This window comes from Anomaloglossus baeobatrachus, chromosome 3 (assembly GCF_048569485.1).
Source record: "Anomaloglossus baeobatrachus isolate aAnoBae1 chromosome 3, aAnoBae1.hap1, whole genome shotgun sequence".
Taxonomy (NCBI): domain Eukaryota; kingdom Metazoa; phylum Chordata; class Amphibia; order Anura; family Aromobatidae; genus Anomaloglossus; species Anomaloglossus baeobatrachus.
The window spans coordinates 145925881-145946415 of NC_134355.1; the positions used below are offsets into that span (position 1 = coordinate 145925881).

Below are 20535 nucleotides of genomic sequence, written 5' to 3' on the forward strand. Positions count from 1 at the left end.
GGAGGATCCACCTTGGGACACTGAGCCCAACCCTTAACTACGTCAGTGGGGAAGGGGTAACGTGTGTCATTAAGGCGCTTAGTAAAGCGCTTGTCCGGAAATGCTCGGTGTTTCTGGACTGTATCTCTGAAGTTGGAGTGATCTAAAAACGCACTCCGTATACGTTTGGGAAACCTAAATTGGAATTTCTCCTGCTGAGAAGCTGACTCCTCAATCGGTGGGGGTGGAGGAGAAAGTTCTAGCACCTGGTTGATGGACGCTATAAGGTCATTTACTATGGCGTCCCCTTCAGGTGTATCAAGATTGAGAGCAGCGTCAGGATCAGAGCCCTGATCTGCCACCTCCGCTTCATCCGCCAGAGAGTCCTCATGCTGAGACCCTGAGCAGTGTGAAGAAGTCGAGGGAAGCTCCCAGCGAGCCCGCTTAGCCGGTCTGGGACTGCGGTCCGTGTCGGAGTCCTCACCGTGGGACCTAGAAGTCACCCCCGGAGCACTTTGCTGCTCCGACCGAGGGGGGCCTGGGGGCAATGATTCAACAGTGCCCGGGGGCTGTGTTACAGGTCTGGACTGCAAAGCTTCTAGTATCTTAGCAGACCATCTATCCATAGACTGAGCCATGGATTGTGAAAGTGACTCAGAAAGTTTGTCAGCCAACACTGCAAACTCTGTCCCTGCCACCTGGACAGTGGTAGCCGGTGGTTCTACCTGGGCCGGGGGTCCCACCCGTGGCTGAGGCTCCGGCTGAGTGAGTGTCACAGGGGCCGAGCATTGCACACAATGAGGGTAGGTGGAACCTGCAGGTAGCACAGCCGCACAAGAGGTACAGCTTGCAAAATAAGCCTGTGCCTTGGCACCCTTGCTTTTTGCGGACGACATGCTGTTGTCTCCTCTTAGAGCAATCAGTGAGGGTATATGGCCAAAAACAAATAAGCAAATAATGCGGCCGAACAGAGCAAATGTATACAGTATATGGATATATATATGGATATATATATATATATATATATATATATATATATATATATATATATATATATATATATATATACACACTCTTCGGCACCCGGGGGGGCCAGCACCAGGTAAACGGTGCGGCTTACCGACCGCCCTCAGCGGTTGTGTGTCCACCAGATTCCCTGCCTGGGCCTCCCAGACCTGTGGAGCTCGGTCTGAAGTTCTCCACCGGCAGAAGTGCAGATAGCAATGGCTGCCAGCGTTCTCAGAGGAGGAGGGAGCCGTGGGCGTGCCTCAAAGTGCGGGAATCTGGTGCCCCACGGTGCTCAGTGAGGGGGGAGGATACCTAGTATGCTCCAGCCCTCACCGCTGACGTCCAGTCTAGCGTCCCGCCCTTACCCCTGACTGGCAGGCCCGGGGGCGGGAGTATGCGGTACTAGGCCGCAGAAGCCGGGGACTAAAGTTAGTAACCCGGCCGGCAAACAAGCGCGGTCGGCGCGGTAGTCCCGGCGGTGGAGCTGGAGGTGTCAAAACACACAGCAGCCGCTGCAGCGTCTGTTACACAGGCGCTCTATGCGCCGTCCCCAAGGGGACACAGAGTACCTCATAGAAGCAGGGCCTGTCCCTGATGATACCCGATCTCCTGTCCGTCAGATTCCCCCAGGGGCTGCGGAGGGAGCCCGGTCCCAGCTGCATGGTGACCGGTTAGTATCCCACTTCTCCCAGAGCCCCTAAGGGATGGGGAAGGATAACAGCATGTGGCTCCAGCCTTTGTACCCACAATGGGTACCTCAACCTTAACAGCACCGCCGACCAGAGTGGGGTGAGAAGGGAGCATGCCGGGGGCCCTGTTAGGGGCCCTCTTTTCTTCCATCCGATAAAGTCAGCAGCTGCTGCTGACTAAAATGTGGAGCTTGCGTGCATGTGTGCCTCCTTCAACACAAAGCAAAAAACTGATGGGCCCGTGATGCACGGGAGGGTGTATAGGCAGAGGGGAGGGGTTACACTTTTTAAAGTGTAATACTTTGTGTGGCCTCCGGAGGCAGAAGCTATACACCAGATTGTCTGGGTCTCCCAATGGAGCGACAAAGAAAAATGTTTTTTGGACACCATATTGTCCCGATTTTTAGGCTATGTGCCCACGGGAGCTGTATCCGCAGGTACGGCCGCAGGTTCACCGCAGCTGCCCGCCGGCATCCGCAGCTATTTTTTAGCTGCGGTAGTACAGCGGAATAGCTGCGGTAAACCTGGGGATATTCATGCGATTGACCTGCGGACGTCCCGGCCTCTATTCTCCATAGTGGAGGGCCGGGATTTTTTGCAGGTAATTCTGCAGGAATAATTTACATGCAGTTATGTGCGGCTGCGGGACATCCGCAGCATATTCCGCACCCGCACATACCGCAGCATGGACACAGACACTCCCCATGTCCCATAGGATAACATGGGAAGTGTCTGTACATGGTAAAACCTGTGGATTTATCTGGAAAATCCAGATAAATCTGCAGGTTTTCCGTGGCAAAATCCGCAGAAGCAAGGACCCGTGGGCACATAGCCTTACAGAATCAGTTCTAACAGTTATGCATTTATTTATTTTTAGAAAAGGGGGGGTGGAGTATTTTTAGTCTGAAAAACTGTTTATTTTTTTTACTTTCACAAGGGGACTTGGAACGCATGATCTCTTGATCAGGTGAATATTACACACTACTACTCATGTAGTGCAGAGCGTTATCTAGTCTATTAACGCTGCACTGAAAGGTGACCTTACAGTCCATGCCCAGATACATGGCCTATTCGCTTTGATGCCAGACACGCAAGCCTTTGTTAGTCTCCTGGTTACCATAGTAACCATCAGCACCCCACGATCACGCTGTTGGCAGACGATGGAGTGACAGAGGGAGTATCCTTCACTTACTAATTAAACAGTGTTCACTATTGACCATCGGCATGTAGAAAGCAGCAGCTTCAGACCCTAATGGAAACTGAAAGCACCTCTAGATTACCTGTCACCAGGTCATAAGGTGACAATTTTTGGCCTGATTTTTTTTTCCTGCTGCTCTCTGAGTATTGAATTACTTTTTTAATCTGCCATAAGGTTCCAGTGATGTGAAGCTTTTTATCTAGCGCTCATTTTTGGGTCTTTGGCAAGAGGTTGTGGGTCACAGGATTTTTTTGGCTGTGTGTGTATTTAGGCTGGATTGCCCCCATAGGAAAAGCAAAAGCAACAAGGTATTGGATTTTGATATGAGAAACACAAGAAAGCATCAACAGAATCAAAACAGCACTGAAGGAAGATCCAGATAAACATTTTACAGAGCTCACATCTTGGAGGGGCAAAACAAACACTGGCAGCACGACTTCAAAAGACAAGCGGAGACAGGAGGAAGCCTAGAAAAGCACATCACTTCCAAAAGACTCGACCCAGAGACATCCCAGGCGCACTCAGAGGGGGTTCAGGAACACTTACAGGGCAGGGGGACTGAAGGAACATGGTAACTTTTTCATCTTCCAACATCAACTGCAGGAAAAGTCTTCGGATGAAGCCGGAGATGTTCCCAGAGGCAGGGAGATTGCAGCGCTGTGGAGAAGATTGGAACAGCTCGCAGAGAACCTGAAAACGCAAGAGGAGAGGGATTACTGGAAAGAATATACGGGTTAGGCTAAGTTCACATTTCCGCTAAAATGTATCAGTCACAATCCGCTGCTCTTGTAAACAGCGGAATCCGTTTAGCGGATTCCGCTGCTCCCATAGACTTGTATGAGCAGCGGATTGTGACTGATGATGCTGCGTTGCACCCTCCGCCCGACTGATCAGTCGTGGAACGACTGACCGCCAGGCGAGAGGAACGCAGCATGTAACGTTTTTTGAGCAGCGAGATCCGTCGGATTTCGCTGCGCATGCTCTCTGGCTCCCTGCACACGTCACCAGCTTTGGTTGGTTACCCGATATTTACCCTGGTTACGGTGCAAGGAGCCAGCGCTAAGCGGTGTAGGCCCGTAACCAAGGTAAATATCGGGTAACCAAGGTAAACATCGGGTGCTTTGCTGTTACCCGATATTTAGGCTGGTTACGTGTGCAGGGAGGCCGACACTTCCCCGCTCGGCCCCGCCCCCTCCCGCACTCCGCACATGTATGTACACACACACACACACCTGTCCCCAGCCATGCAGACAAGCACTGACACCCTCGTCTGGCCCCGCCCCCTGCTCGGCTCCGCCCCCTCCCGCACTTTGCATGTGCACACACACACACATACATACATACATACATGCACATACACACACTCACTCACACATACACTCACCTGTCCCCAGCCATGCAGACCGCAGCACTGCCACTGACATCCTCAGCGCCTGGCCCCGCCCCCCGCTCGGCTCCGCCCCCTCCCGCACTTTGCATGTGCACACACATACATACATACATACATACATGCACATACACACACTCACTCACTCACAGATACACTCACCTGTCCCCAGCCATGCAGACCGCAGCACTTCCACTGACATCCTCAGCGCCTGGCCCCGCCCCCCGCTCGGCTCTGCCCCCGAACTCCGCCCCCCGCACACAACGGAATCCGACAAAGAATTCTGTTCTTTGTCATCCGTTGTACAGCGTTGAACAGCGCATCAGTCACATGCGTCAAGCGACGCATGTGACTGATACAAATCAACGGAAATGTGAACTTAGCCTTAGATTACTCTTCAGTCGCAGATGATGAATGATGAGATAATTTCTGGCAGTTGTTGAAAACTGTTTAAAGGGAACCTGTCACCTAAGCAGGGCAGATCAAAGTATTGTGGTGCGCCTGCGCAGGACCCCAATGTCGGCTAGTGTATTTGACATACAACACGTCATCTACACTAGCTTCAGAAGGAGGACAAAGATGGCCAAAAGAGGAGGCACGGGACCCGGAGAACAGAGACCCCCATCCGACCAGTCTGCTCCGCACCGACCATTAAGTATTATGAATATCTGGTGACCGGTTCCCTTTAAAAAAATTTAGGGAAACAAAAGTCTAAATATGCCATTTGGTCAGGAGTTAGTATTTATGGAAGACAAATGTACAGTCTTGAAATGATGCGTAACCAAACCTATACTGCCCCTCTTAATATTAAAGGGATTGCACAAATTAAGAAAAATGGCTGTTTTTTCCCCCCTAAAAATAGCACCTCACCTGACTACAGATTGTGTCTGGCATTGCAGCCAAACCACATACCCTTCATCACAGCCGAGGCGCTCTACCAAGCAACCTATGGACAGGTGCGGTGTCATTTTTTGGAAGTATGCAGCCAAGTTTTTTCTAATCCTAAACACTTTTAGTAACAAAATTAACCATTTATTTATTTTTTTTTCTAATGACGTTGTTCAGCATGAAACTTCGATTCTATAGAAAAAATGTGCATGTAATGATGTCCAAACCCCTGTGTTTCCAGTCTATATCCTGCCTTCATTGGAATTGATACAGTGTACTTATTGGGAGTACAGATGATGGCAGTGATGGGGTCAGCACATGTGTCCTCTGAGTATTTGGCTAATCAGAACAAGCTCCTGCAGCACATTGACAGAAGATGTGCAGCGCTCAGCCAGCTTCCAATGTGACAGCTGCATCCAATGTGACAGGAGCGCTGGCTGAGCTCTGCACCTCCGGGACAAGCAGCTGCAGATTGCGCTGACAAGCAGAACGCAAAAGGGAGGAGACCGGTGCGGACCATTTTACTGCCACCATCTGTACTCCAGAAGTGTTCAGAAGACACTTCCATGCATTTACCAGGAATGAAGACAAATCTCCCTATTGAAGACAAAGTGATTTGCAAAGCTTGATAACTTTCTATGCTAGACAAAATTATTTCATACAATAGAAATTAAAATTTAGTTACTATTTAAAGGGAACCAACCATCAGTATTTTCATATATAAAGTAAAGCCAGTGCTATACTGGTGCTAGGATGCTGAATGTAAGCATAGCTTTTGTTCTGAGATTGGAGGTTTTATTTCAGAAATATGTGCAAGAAAAGTTACAGAAATGTACAGCTATTTGACTGACAGGTGCAGCCGGAAGGGAATATGTGGGCTGGGTCTTGCTATTTATTCCCGCCCCTGTCTGCTTCCTGGCCTCCCTCCCCGTTGCCGTCATATATGTAAATTCCAGAGCAGGTAAACAGACAGGGGCAGGAATAGATAGCAAGACCTGACCCACATATCCCCTCCCTATTGCACCTGTCAATCAAATAGCAGTGCATTGCTGTAACTTTACTTGCACATATCTCTAAAATAAAACATCCAATCTCAGAACAAAAGCTCTGCTTACATTCAGCGTATAGCACTGTCTTTACTTAATATATGAAAATCCTGCTGGTTGGTGCCCTTTAAGGTTCTGTTCCACCATATGTGCTCACCCGTCAGCTACTTTGTGATTCTAAGCCCTCATTCATACAGCAGAGATTTTTCAGAGAGTTTTGAATCAGATTTTCAGCAGCGTTTTCGGTCCAAATGTCAGTTTTTACCAGCAGGGTTCCATCAGTAATTTTAATGTAAGGAAAATTAATTACAAGGTGGCGCCTATTCATTGCAGTGTAATCACGCACAGCACACAGATGGCATCCGCGTGCGGCTTATGATTTATCGCAGACTGGTATTCGGAATTCTGATCCATAACATTGATTACAAACATGCCACAATGATTTTCTTGTGCAGACACACTGTTTGCAATAAAAATTATGAACATGTCCCATAGACTATAACGGGTATGTGTTATATCTGTGAAAACCACAGACAGAACGTGTAGAAAAAAAAAAAATGGATGTCTGACTGAGCCCTTACACAAACTTCGAGGAAGTGTAGATCAAAATATAGGGGTATTACTCTGTATGATGGCGGCAGTATATTATGGCTGGACCATGGCTCAAATAACCTGAACAGACCGCCACACAAAAATCTATGAAACTGGTAATTCAGGTGATTAGAGCTGTGGTCCAGACAAAGTCAATAACGAACACAGTGGAACCTCGGTTTACGAGTAACCCGGTTTGCGAGTATTTCGCTATACGAGCAAAGCTTGCTAAAAATTTGTAACTCAGTTTACGAGCAAGCTTTGCCGTACGAGCAAAAAACTCACCGCACACACTTCCGGTTCTATACTTTAACCATGCTCTGACCCCCTCTTGCAGTCTGCACAAACACGCACATTATGCTCACCTTACCGTCTGTTCCATCGCTGGCCTCATGGTTATTGTATCGTGACGATGGAGGAACTTCCACTGTCAGCCGCTACTCAAAGGCAGCGCGCTGGCCAATCAGAGACAAGCTCCTGTCTTTGACGCCAGCGCTCGGGCAGAGGAAGTTCCTCAGTCATCATGATGGCTACCCGATACACATCCTGTACCGGCGAGCTACAAGAACCAGGAGGCCGGCAATGGAACGGAAGGTAAGGTGAGCATAATATGTGTGCGTGTGTGTGCGTACGTACGTGTGTGGAATGGCACAATAGGGGACCAGGATGGGACATTGAACAAGTTGTGGAACGAATTGTCTGAGCTTTCATTATTTCCTATGGGAAATTTTGCTTTGCCAGACGAGTAACTTTGTTTACAAGCACACGCCCAGAACGGATTGTTCTCGTAAACCAAGGTTTCACTGTTTAGTTACAAACACGCAGCTGTATTGTGTGTGATACTTGACTGTGTGCATTATTTTATTGATTTTCAAGTAAAGTAAAAACCAAAAACCAGAAATACCTGGTGTTAAGTTGTTTCTAGCTGTCCATGATCATGCTTGACCACACCTTTAATAAAGCATGAAGCCGCTAGGGTAAAGTGTAGAATGTTTGATCCTCTATTGAGTCACGATTATAAACACATATAGCCACCATGTGCTATGGTTATAAAAAGAAGCCGCTAGGCTCTGCTTACATCAGGTGTTTGGCTGGAGATTTATCGACTTTATGGTTTAGAAATTAATTTTATTAACTTTTTGCTTCCTGGTCCAGGAGCTTCTGTGCACCGAACACAAGAATCATATCTCCAGACCACCCAACATACTAGACTGGAGCGCTGTATCCCCATCTACTAACACCCTTATGTGTGTTGGCTGTGGGGGCGTGGAAAAAAAAAAAGAAAAGATCGGCTGAAGGGAACTGAGGATTGCTTAGAATTTTACCATGATAGGCACTTCCCAAAACCTCTGGAGGCACTAACCATCAAAAATGTAAAATAATGACCAATCCGCTACCTATGGGGCTATATGCTGTACATCAAACTGGCCCCAATTTGGGTTGAGTGGTAAAAGGATCAATTTATTACAGTGATCCTAACAGCAGATACAAATGTTGTGAAAAGCAAATGTTTCTGATTTTGGGAATGACTCTCTGAACGACGGGCTGAAGCAGTAGTCTTATTATGAAATAACGTCTTAGATCTGTATTAGGCTATGTTCACAAAGGGCTTTTTTGGCAAGTTTATTTTTCCTGACTAAAACCTGATAATGTGGTAGGAAATCTTCTTTGAGTGATCTGTGTTTTTGGTGCGTTTTTCTACAAAATGTGTTGCATCAATGAGAAAAATGTTGCAAAAATGCTGCAAAGAATTGACAAGCTCATTCTTTGAATCCTGCAGCAAAAACGCAGGTATTTGACAAAAGTCAGGAAAAAATCTGCAGGTATTTGTGTGTGCATGAGATTTCAGAAATCTCAGACTTTGCTGGGACTGTATATTAGCATGGATTTGCATAAAATCAAGGCAATTCTGCAGCTAAATTATGCATCACAAACATACTAAAAAAGCCCTGTGTGAACATAGCCTTATGCTGCTTTTCTGTTATTCCTCCTAAACATTTATGGATACATTTACAACTGGGTGTTACCAGTTAGGGGGTGTGTCCCTGCAAGTCAGTGCTGATTGGATAGTAGGAGACTTTGTAGGGACACACGACTTCGACAAGTAGAAGTAACAGAGGCCAGACACGACACATAGGGCCCATTCATAAAGACCACTAATTTTCTTGCTGGTCTTGATGAGGGGGGTTGCAGGAGTCATAAGGTGGACGCCTCCTAAAAAAAAAAATAAAAATGGGCGTACCAGAGTCTGCCCCCATCACTACTCCTAATGAATCAGGAGTGTCTGACAAGTGTCGTGTTCCTCACTACAAACCTTACTCCAGTATCTGATTGGAGTAAGACTTCTGCTGTAAATAAAACCACTGCCCATCATGAATTAGACAAGACGAGGTGTCAAGCCTCCTCTGTGCCCCAGCCCATATTAATCGACTTTGGAGAAACTTGTGTGAAAATGCCGAAAGCTCCAAAAATTTTGACTTTTCAAGGCAATTTATGCAAGAAATCTGGCAAAATTGCTGTGATAAAATTCTAATAAAAGATGCTCCACAATTGTAATGTCATGGAGAATATGATCACTTAACAAAACAGACATCAGAAATGGCGACCTTAAACATCACAGTCAATATTATGAACCTAAGTCCGTATTGGTAAGATTCATGATCACTCAGTTTAATCTGTAAGATGCCTTTGAAGAAGGCAGGAACAGGCATCTCCTATAGTAAAAAACAGAAGAAACCCTTTCGACCCCTTTTCTCTTACCTGTGCCATTAGTCGCTGGTTATTTGGATGACATGATATGCATTGCAAGAAAAAGGCCACGGTTGCATTTTCCACAGCGGTTCTTTGTTGGGTGGTCAGACCATTTCCCGCAGTTGCGTTTAGTAAAGTGCACCTGGAATTGGTCTGCTGGGAGCCATTTACATGACCTGCTGAGCTGGCACCAGAATGACAAAGTAAAAACAAAAGTGCTGTCCAAAGGGGGTTAACTTCAGAGCCTCCAAGCCAGTCCTTCATAACATGGCTATTGCCGACTTCAGTCAGAAACCTGAGAATAGGAGCCACCAGGTCTGCCGTGACTGGCATCCTACTAAAGTGCTGAGATGAGTGCTGCCGTCTGAATCTCTCCTGTGTGGTGTCCGTGGCGGCTGCAGCAAAGTCTGAATTAGATATGTGACTGAAGCAAAAATTGACGAGGCTCCTAACGAGAAGTGAGGGTAAACCAGAGTCCAGCAGTTGCTTGATGGCTTCGGGGGACTGTGACGAAGCAGAAAGTGTGGCCAGATGAGACTCTGTAAGGGCAAGAGGTGCTTGTGCATTTTTAGAGTCATCGGTCAGAGCAGCATTAAGGTCTTGTTTTTTGCTATCATCAGTAATAGACAGTCTGTGCTGGCTTTGTATTGGAGGAGGGGCGATTCCCATCCAGCCCATGAGCAAAGAGAAATAACTCGGGTGGATGTGACACATTGAGCAGAGCAGGCCATCTACAGCCTTCTTCAGGACCATGTTGCACGGTAAAGACATCGACCATTTATGCAAGGACCTGGAAAATAGATACAGGATTAGTTAGCAGATTTCAGTACTGATTAAGGGTCCAAGTTGCAGTGTACGCTTGAGGTATAGGTCAGGAGGATTTCATGGTGTATACTGTGCAAACATGGCACTGTGTAGCTGCATCCAGCACCCATATGCCAATTTAAAATATACATTTTCTTGAATGAGGCCCTGTGGATGTGTGAGAAATATGTTTTCCTGTGCATACACCATTGTGAATATGCCCGACAGAGCAAACAGTGCAAGTAATGCTCAGAATAGGTAATATGGGATCATGAGATGGACCATTGTCAGACATGTCTGGTGATGGTGGTCTCAGAGAAAACACCTGAAGATTAGAACGGTCTGTCAGACCCCTTAAAAAGATGGGAGTGCGAAGAAATTTACAGGACCCACAGATACAAATCTAAGCTCCTTTCACAATGCATCTGTATTACCAAAGGAGAACTCAAAGTACACGTTAGATTGCACAGAGTAATGTCCGTAATATATAGGTTTCCATCGAATGTATATGGATGGTATATACTGATATGTATCATATGAGCAAGGCGCTTTCCCGCTGGTGGTGTCTGTCTCTGGTCGCCAGTCTCTCTCTGGTGGCCCGTCTGTCTCTGGTCGCCCGTCTGTCTCTCTGTCTCTTTCCCAGTCTGTCTTTCTCTATCAGTCTCACCACCAACATCTTATTACCTCACACATAAGCTTCTTATACTAACAGTTTATTTTGTTCCTATAGCAACAACTAACAGTTGCTATTAATAGCCCGTCTCTCCCACTTCCATTCAGATTAATGGAGGCAGGATTTTGGAGACTACTGTAAAGCGTGGGGTTAAACTTTCCCATCCAAACAGTCTATGACGTTCCCTGAGTCGCATAGGGTGTCTTTGCAAAATTTCGTGATTGTAAGGCTATGTGCGCACTTACCGGATTTTGCCGCGGATTTTCCGCGGATTTGCTGCATGTTTCGCTGCAGAAAATGTTCATAACATCTCTGCAGTGAATCACCAGCAAATCCTATGGAGAAAAAAAATCCTGTGCGCACTGGGCGGAATTTGACAGCTGCATGTTTTGCTGCGGGAATCCCGCAGCAAAAACAAGTGCATGTCACTTCTTTTCCGCACATCGCTGCGGGATTTCACTCCATTGACTCCAATGTTAATCATGAAATCCCGCAGGGAATAACGCAGGCAGCAAATTCTGTGCGGTTCACTGCGTTTTCCTGCGTTATTCCCTGCGGTATTTCGCGGTTTACCTCCGGTAATGTACATCGCTTGTCTGCGGTTTTGCAGGGAAGTGATGTCATTACAGGAAGAGGAAGCCGTGCAGAGAGTAAACACAAACACATCACAGACACAGACACATCACAGACACATAGAACACAGACACAGACACATAGAACACACATAGAAAGAAAACGGAAATATAGAAAACAAAGAACGTGGGCTCCGCTGCATATTTACCTTCCAGCCGAGGTAAGCACACAGCGGCGGCCCGGTATTCTCAGGCTGGGGAGGGAGAGGGGCAGGGTTAATGTCCCCTGCCTCACTCCCCCTCCGGCAGCCGAGAATATCAGCCGCAGCTGCCCCGGCACTGTCGCATGCATTATGCTGCAGCACCGGCGTGTCCTCGGCTCTTCTTGCCACCGTGTAGCAGTGGCAGCAAGGTAATACAAGGGGTTAATGATGGTGAGGGACCACCGCCATTAACTCCAGGCTTGATCATGGCAGCGTCTATGTGACAGCTGACATGATCAACCCGTAAGTAAAGTGAAAAAAAACACAGACACCGAAAAATCCTTTATTTTAAATAAAAGAAACAAGCCTCGTTCACCATTTTATTAACCCCTCCCGCACCAAAGCTCCGGCGTAATCCACAGGTCCTGCGCTGCTTCCATCCAGCCGCGACTGTCACAGACACAGCGCTGAATGAAAGCAGCATACAGCAGAGGTAATTACCGGTCATTTCCCACGGCCGGTAATGTGAACTCACTGCCGACCGTGGGAAATGCAGCGATCTGTCATCTATCTATCTATCCCTCTATCTATTCTTCTGTCTGTCTACTATCTCAGAATTAAATGACTTTTTTTTTTTCAATGTGCTTTATTGCATTGAATGCAATAAAGCACATCCCAACCCGCACGCGGCAATACCGCGAATAATACCGCGGTAAAACCGCAGCAAACCGCATGCGGTTTTCGGGTGCGGTTTCCCGCGGTTTTTTACCGCGGGTGCGGTAATCTTTGAGAGCATGCGGAATTTTCTCAAGAAAATTCCATTTCCCAGTGCGCACAAGGCCTAAATGCGACGGTGCGGATTTCTTTAGCGGACATACAGACACACACACCTTTATATATTAGATAGATGGAACTCAGAAAACAAAATGACAAATGTGGTGACCAGAAACGGAAAGAGGGCAATGAATTTCTTTTCCGTCAGGGCTTGTTGTAGCAGATAGACATGGATAAGTGGTACGCTGATATACGCTGAATCTCCACCGGGGGGGTGAGGATGATGTATGGCAGTATATACCAGTCCTTTGATCATTTGGGGTGGGTGGGGAGGATTTATCAAATATTAGATGTATTCAGGAGTAGAAAGAGGGGGGTGATGGGGCAGTTTTGTAAGGATCTATCATTTGCTCTCTCTCATATGCATTACACAACCTTTTATTTTGCTATATGCTGGACTGTTCCTACTGAAGTAGTGCATTTTAAGAAATCTGTATTGGGGACTTTTTTTTTTTTTGCACAGGATGTGGAGAGAGGGTTTGTAAACCCCCCCACAAATTAAAAGGCAACAAGTGATGTAATGATGCCTAAATATAAGGCTGGTACTATGTAAAGTAGTCTGTAGACTTATTAATGAGGTCTCCATCTCCTGGGGGTCAGCTGTAATAGTTGCCCATTGCTTTACAAAGTAAAAAAGGGAATTTTGTTTACTTACCGTAAATTCCTTTTCTTCTAGCTCCTATTGGGAGACCCAGACAATTGGGTGTATAGCTTCTGCCTATGGAGGCCACACAAAGTATTACACTTTTAAAAAAGTGTAACCCCTCCCCTCTGCCTATACACCCTCCCGTGGACCACGGGCTCCTCAGTTTTGGTGCAAAAGCAGGAAGGAGGAAACTTATAAATTGGTCTAGGGTAAATTCAATCCGAAGGATGTTCGGAGAACTGAAGACCATGAACCAAAAGAACAAATCAACATCAACAACATGTGTACACAAAAGAACAACCAGCCCGAAGGGCACAGGGGCGGGTGCTGGGTCTCCCAATAGGAGCTAGAAGAAAAGGAATTTACAGTAAGTAAACAAAATTCCCTTTTTCTTTGTCGCTCCATTGGGAGACCCAGACAATTGGGACGTCCAAGAGCAGTCCCTGGGTGGGTAAAAGAATACCTCAATAAAAAGAGCCGAAAACGGCCCCCTCTTACAGGTGGACAACCGCCGCCTGGAAGACTCGCCTACCTAGACTGGCGTCTGCCGAAGCATAGGTATGCACTTGATAGTGCTTCGTGAAAGTGTGCAGACTAGACCACGTAGCTGCCTGACACACCTGCTGAGCCGTAGCCCGGTGCCGCAAAGCCCAGGACGCACCTACGGCTCTGGTAGAATGGGCTTTCAACCCTGAAGGAAGTGGAAGCCCAGAAGTACGGTAGGCCTCGAGAATCGGTTCCTTGATCCACCGAGCCAAGGTTGACTTGGAGGCCTGAGAGCCCTTACGCTGGCCAGCGACAAGGACAAAGAGCGCGTCTGAACGGCGCAGGGGCGCCGTGCGAGACACGTAGAACCGGAGTGCTCTCACTAGATCCAAAGAGTGCAAATCCTTTTCACACTGGTGAATTGGATTAGGGCAAAAGGAAGGCAAGGAGATATCCTGATTTAGATGAAAAGGGGATACCACCTTAGGGAGAAATTCCGGGACAGGACGCAGAACCACCTTATCCTGGTGGAAAACCAGGAAGGGGGCTTTGCATGACAGCGCTGCAAGCTCAGACACTCTACGAAGTGATGTGACTGCCACCAGGAAGGCCACCTTCTGAGAAAGACGGGAGAGAGAGACATCCCGCAGCGGCTCAAAAGGCGGCTTTTGAAGAGCCGTCAGAACCCTGTTAAGATCCCAAGGTTCCAACGGACGTTTGTAAGGTGGGACCATGTGGCAAACCCCCTGCAGGAACGTGCGGACCTGCGGAAGCCTGGCTAGACGCTTTTGAAAAAAAACACGGAGAGCGCCGACACTTGGCCCTTGAGAGAGCCGAGGGACAAACCCTTGTCCATTCCAGATTGTAGGAATGAAAGAAATGTGGGTAAAGCAAACGGCCATGGAGGAAAACCGTTATTAGAGCACCAGGATAAGAAGATTTGCCAAGACCTGTAATAGATCTTGGCGGACGTTGGCTTCCTGGCTTGTCTCATGGTGGCAATGACATCCTGAGATAACCCTGAAGACGCTAGGAGCCAGGACTCAATGGCCACACAGTCAGGTTGAGGGCCACAGAATTCAGATGGAAAAACGGCCCTTGTGACAGCAAGTCTGGGCGGTCTGGAAGTGCCCACGGTTGACCCACCGTGAGATGCCACAGATCCGGATACCACGACCGCCTCGACCAGTCTGGAGCGACGAGAATGGCACGACGGCAGTCGGACCGGATCTTGCGTAGTACCCTGGGCAGCATTGCCAGAGGGGGAAACACATATGGCAGTCGAAACTGCGACCAATCCTGGACCAGAGCGTCCGCTGCCAGAGCTCTGTGATCCTGAGACCGTGCCATGAAGGCCGGGACCTTGTTGTTGTGTCGTGACGCCATGAGATAGACGTCCGGCGTTCCCCAGCGGCGACAGATCTCTCGAAACACGTCTGGGTGAAGACACCATTCCCCCGCGTCCATGCCCTGATGACTGAGAAAATCTGCTTCCCAGTTTTCTACGCCCGGGATGTGAACTGCAGAGATGGTGGAGCCTGTGACTTCCAACCACTGCAGAATCCGCCCGACTTCCTGGAAGGCTTGACGACTGCGAGTGCTGCCTTGGTGGTTGATGTAGGCGACGGCAGTAGCGTTGTCCGACTGGATTCGGATCTGCCTGCCCTCCAGCCACCGATGGAAAGCCAATAGGGCTAGATATACTGCCCTTATCTCCAGAATATTGATCTGAAGGGACGACTCTATTGGAGTCCAGGTTCCTTGAGCCCTGTGGTGGAGAAACACCGCTCCCCAACCTAACAGGCTCGCGTCCGTGGTGACCACGGCCCAGGTTGGGGGGAGGAAGGATTTTCCCCGAGACAGAGATGTGGGTAGGAGCCACCACTGAAGTGATGTTTTGGTTGCAAGTGAAAGAGATGTTCTTGTCGAGGGAAGCCGAACTCTTGTCCCATTTGCGAAGAATGTCCTATTGGAGTGGCCGTAGATGGAATTGCGCGAACGGCACTGCCTCCATAGCTGCAACCATCTTCCCCAAAAAGTGCATGAGGCGCCTTAAGGGGTGTGACTGACTCCGAATAAGTGACTGCACCCCCGCCTGCAGAGAAAGCTGTTTGTCCCGCGGTAGCTTGACTAACGCTGGCTGGGTATGAAACTCCATCCCGAGGTAAGTCAGTGATTGGGTCGGCGTCAACTTGGATTTCGGGAAATTGATGATCCACCCGAACTGCTGGAGAGTCGCCAGAGTGACGGTAAGACTTTGTTGACACGCCACCCGAGAAGGGGCCCTGACTAGGAGATCGTCCAAGTAAGGGATCACCGAGCGGCCCTGAGAGTGCAGGACCGCCACGACGGATGCCATGACTTTGGTGAAAACCCGTGGGGCTGTCGCCAGGCCGAAAGGCAATGCCACGAACTGGAGGTGTTCGTCCCCGATGGCGAAACGCAGGAAACGTTGATGTTCGGGTGCGATCGGCACATGGAGATAAGCATTTTTGATGTCGATCGATCCTAGGAAGTCTCCTTGTGACATCGAGGCGATGACCGAGCGGAGAGATTCCATCCGAAACCGTCTGGTTCTCACATGTCTGTTGAGCAGCTTGAGGTCCAGAACGGGACGGAATGACCCGTCCTTTTTTGGCACCACGAACAAGTTGGAGTAAAATCCGCGACCACGTTCCTGAAGGGGAACGGGAATCACAACTCCCTCTATCTTTAGAGCGTCCACTGCCTGAAAAAGTGCGTCGGCCTGTGCGGGGGGTGGGGAGGTTCTGAAAAAACGAGCCGTAGGTCGAGAGCTGAACTCTATCCTGTAACCATGAGACAGAATGTCTCTCACCCATCGGTGTGGCCACCAGGCGTCGCCAAAACGGGAGAGCCTGCCACCGACCGAGGATGTGGCTAGATGAGGCCGAGAGTCATGATGAGGCCGTCTTGGAGGCAGTGCCTCCTGCGGCCTTTTGGGGGCGTGACTTGGACCGCCACGCATAGGAGTTCCTCTGGCCTTTCTCCGGCCGGTTGGACGAAGAGGATTGGGGCTTGGCGGAGGGACGAAAGGACCGAAACCTCGATTGGATTTTTCTCTGTTGAGGTCTCTTAGGTTTGGACTGGGGTAAGGAGGAGTCCTTTCCCGAGGATTCCTTAATAATCTCATCCAACCGTTCGCCAAACAAACGTTCGCCAGAAAAAGGCAAACCAGTTAAGAACCTTTTGGAAGCAGAGCCTGCTTTCCATTCGCGCAGCCACATGGCCCTGCGGACTGCCACGGAGTTAGCGGATGCTACAGCCGTACGGCTAGCGGAGTCCAGGACGGCGTTCATGGCGTAGGACGAAAATGCTGATGCCTGAGAGGTCAAGGAAGACACATGCGGAGCAGAATTCCGCGTGACAGCATTAATCTCAGTCAGACATGCCGAGATTGCTTGGAGAGCCCACACAGCCGCAAAGGCCGGGGCGAAAGACGCGTCCGTGGCCTTATAAATAGACTTCACCAAGAGCTCTATCTGTCTGTCTGTGGCATCCTTCAGGGATGAGCCATCGGCAACAGACACAACGGACCTAGCAGCCAATCTAGAGACTGGAGGATCCACCTTGGGAGAGTGTGCCCAGCCCTTAACGACTTCAGGTGGAAAGGGATAACGCGTGTCAGTGTGCCGTTTAGCAAAGCGCTTGTCCGGGACCGCTCTGGGCTTCTGGACAGCATCCCTGAAGTTAGAGTGATCAAAAAACGTATTGCGCGTACGTTTGGGGAATCGAAATTGGTGTTTCTCCTGCTGAGAAGCAGACTCCTCTGCAGGAGGAGGTGGTGGTGAGAGATCCAAAACCTGGTTGATGGATGAGATAAGATCATTTACTAAGGCGTCCCCCTCAGGGGTATCAAGGTTAAGGGCGAAGTCAGGGTCAGAGCCCTGAGCTCCCACGTCCGCCTCGTCTTCCTGAGAGTCCTCAAACTGGGATCCAGAGCAGCGTGAGGAGGCCGGGGAAGAATCCCAGCGAGGCCGCTTAGCAGGTCTGGGGCTGCGATCCGGGCAGGAGTCCTCCGCCTGGGACCTAGGGGCTATCCTGGGAGCGCGCTGCGGCGCGGACCAAGAAGGGCCTGGAGGAGACAAACTAACAGGGACCGGGGCCTGTGAAGAGCCCGGTCTGGACTGCAATGCCTCAAGCAGCTTAGATGACCATTTGTCCATAGACTGTGCAATGGATTGAGAAAGTGACAGAGAGTTTCTCAGCGAAAGAGGCCAACGCCGGTGACTCTGTCCCTGCAGCCTGCTCAGGGGGAGCAGGGGGATCTACCTGAGCCGAGGGGCCCACAATTGCCCTAGGCTCCGGCTGAGCAAGCGTGGCAGGAGTCGAGCATTGATCACAGTGAGGGTAGGTGGATCCCGCAGGCAACATAGCCCCACAAGAGGTACAGGCCGCGAAAAAAAATCTGTGCCTTAGTAGCTTTGCTCCTTGTGGACGACATGCTGTTGTCTCTTAGGAGAGTGACCACTGAGGGTATATGGGAAAAGGGTATACCGCCTTTCCGAACAGATATATATATATATCCCGGCACCTTAGGGGGACCAGCACCGGGTGACCGGTGTGGCTTACCAACCGCTCACGATCGGAGTGTGTCCTCCAGATTCCCTGTCGTGGATCCCCCGGAGCTGCAGAGCCTTGCTGCTGAATAGCATCCACCGGCAGAATGCTAAAAATGGCTGCCGGAGCTCTCGGGGGGGAGTGGAGCCGAGGGCGGCGCTAGCAGAGAGCGGGAATCTGGAGTCCCCAAGTGGTCAATGAGGGGGGAGGGAGACATGCAGGATGCTCCAGCCCTCAAGGCCGACGTCATGTCGGTAATCCCGCCCTTACCCCTGACAGGCAGGCTCGGGGGCGGGATTTTTCGGACTAGGCCGCGGCGAAGCCGGGGGCTAAATTTAAGGCCGCGCCCGACAAGCAGGCACGGTCGGCGCGGAAGTCCGCCGAAAAGACAACGGACGGAACCACCGCGGCTTCCGGGGAGAAGGTGCGACCCCTGTACAGTCCCCACATGAGGATACAGAGTACCTTCAAGTTGCAGGGCCCGGTCCCTGGGGTTGAAGAAGCTCCGGCCCGGCAGGTTCCACCAGGGGCTGCGGATGGAGCACGGTCCCAGCACATGGATGACCGCATAGGATCCCACTTCTCCCAGAGCCGAATAAGGGATGGTGAAGGAGACGGCATGTGGCTCCAGCCTCCGTACCCGCAATGGGTACCTCAACCTTAACAACACCGCCGACTTAGTGTGGTGAGAAGGGAACATGCCGGGGACCCCATCGGGGACCTCTTTTCTTCCATCCGACATAACTATGTATGAGAATGCATGAGTGGATGTGTGCCTCTTTCCACACAAAGCATAAAACTGAGGAGCCCGTGGTCCACGGGAGGGTGTATAGGCAGAGGGGAGGGGTTACACTTTTTTAAAAGTGTAATACTTTGTGTGGCCTCCAGAGGCAGAAGCTATACACCCAATTGTCTGGGTCTCCCAATGGAGCGACAAAGAAAGTCATTCTTTTTTCACATCAATTGGAGTGTCTGGTGATTATTTTTCTTCATATGGACTTGGACCCTACCTGAGCACCCATACCCTCACAGAAGTGCCGTGACAATCTCTTAATATAATAATATGGACTCAAAAGGAGGTCTTAACTTTGTAATATAAAATATGCAATTACTCGCTATATTTCTCCATTATATATTGTTTGTATCTAATCTAGGATTCTATTCAGTGATTCTGACTTAGGAGAAGAATATGGATGTAAGAACCAGAGCGCATTGTACTTACTCAAATAGATCTCTGTTGAGCAATCCAGGCAAGTCATATTCCACAGGAAGCTCGTAACTGTGCCACAGAATAGCGGCCACACAGTGCAAATGAGAAGGGGAGGGCATCAACAGGCCAAACTCTCTTGGTGAATTGTTTGAGGGATTGAAAGTGCTACGACCACTTCTTTTTAATGAAGCCACTCTGGCAGAATCACTCACCCACTTCAACAGCGCTTGTATCCTAAAGTAATCCAAGGCAGAAGACAACATATCAGCTACATGCACAAAATATATACAGTAGATCTGATCAGTAACAACACACGGTTGTCCAGTGGCTTATCATACCTATCCTTGGTTCCGGGGTCTTGGGTAGTCCCTAACTGATAGAGAATATCAATTGTGGAATCTGACGACAACCCATTAAGCCTTCCGAATAACAGAGGGCTATTTAAATCTGTGAAAGAAAAGGGGAAAAAAAAAAAAAAAAAAGAATTATAAAAACAAAATGAATAAAGGGAACCTGTCACCAGATTTGTCCCCTAAAAGCTGCCTCCACACCAGTGTGCTCTTACATACAGCATTCTGGAGCTCTGTATACAAGTGCCCAGGCTGCTACGTAGAACATAAACATCTTTTATTATACCCACCTGTGGGGTGGTCTGGTCTGACTGGCGTTGCTGGTCCTAGTCCGGCGCCTCTTCTCTTCCTTCCACCGCTGTCCTCCTTCCCAGCTCTGTGTGGATGACGCATCCTACTTCACGCACACAGAGGCCTCCATTGCGCTCCTGTGCACGTCTCTCTGCCCTGCTGAGGACAGCGCAAAGTACTGTAATGCGCAGATGCGGGGAAAGGTCAAAGAACACCTGCGCATGTGCACTACAATACTTTGACCTTCCCTCAACAGGGCAGACACACGTGCACGTGCGCAGGAGTGCAATAAAGGCCTCTGTGTGGAGAACATAGGACGCATCTTCCACACGGAGCTGGGAAGGATGACTG

General features: G+C 49.2%; 1 protein-coding gene across 7 annotated transcripts in view; it reads right to left on the reverse strand.

The window, feature by feature from the left end:
- BIRC6 (baculoviral IAP repeat containing 6) overlaps nucleotides 1-20535 on the reverse strand; it is a 533701-nt gene that overhangs the window by 190557 nt on the left and 322609 nt on the right. For all 7 annotated transcript variants that reach the window (XM_075339505.1, XM_075339507.1, XM_075339508.1 and 4 more), the window contains exons 53-56: nucleotides 19882-19990; nucleotides 19556-19777; nucleotides 9547-10327; nucleotides 3421-3564 (exon numbers count right to left, since the gene is read on the reverse strand). In XM_075339505.1, coding sequence (XP_075195620.1) covers nucleotides 3421-3564; nucleotides 9547-10327; nucleotides 19556-19777; nucleotides 19882-19990 — 1256 coding nt within the window. The remainder of the gene's footprint in view (nucleotides 1-3420; nucleotides 3565-9546; nucleotides 10328-19555; nucleotides 19778-19881; nucleotides 19991-20535) is intronic.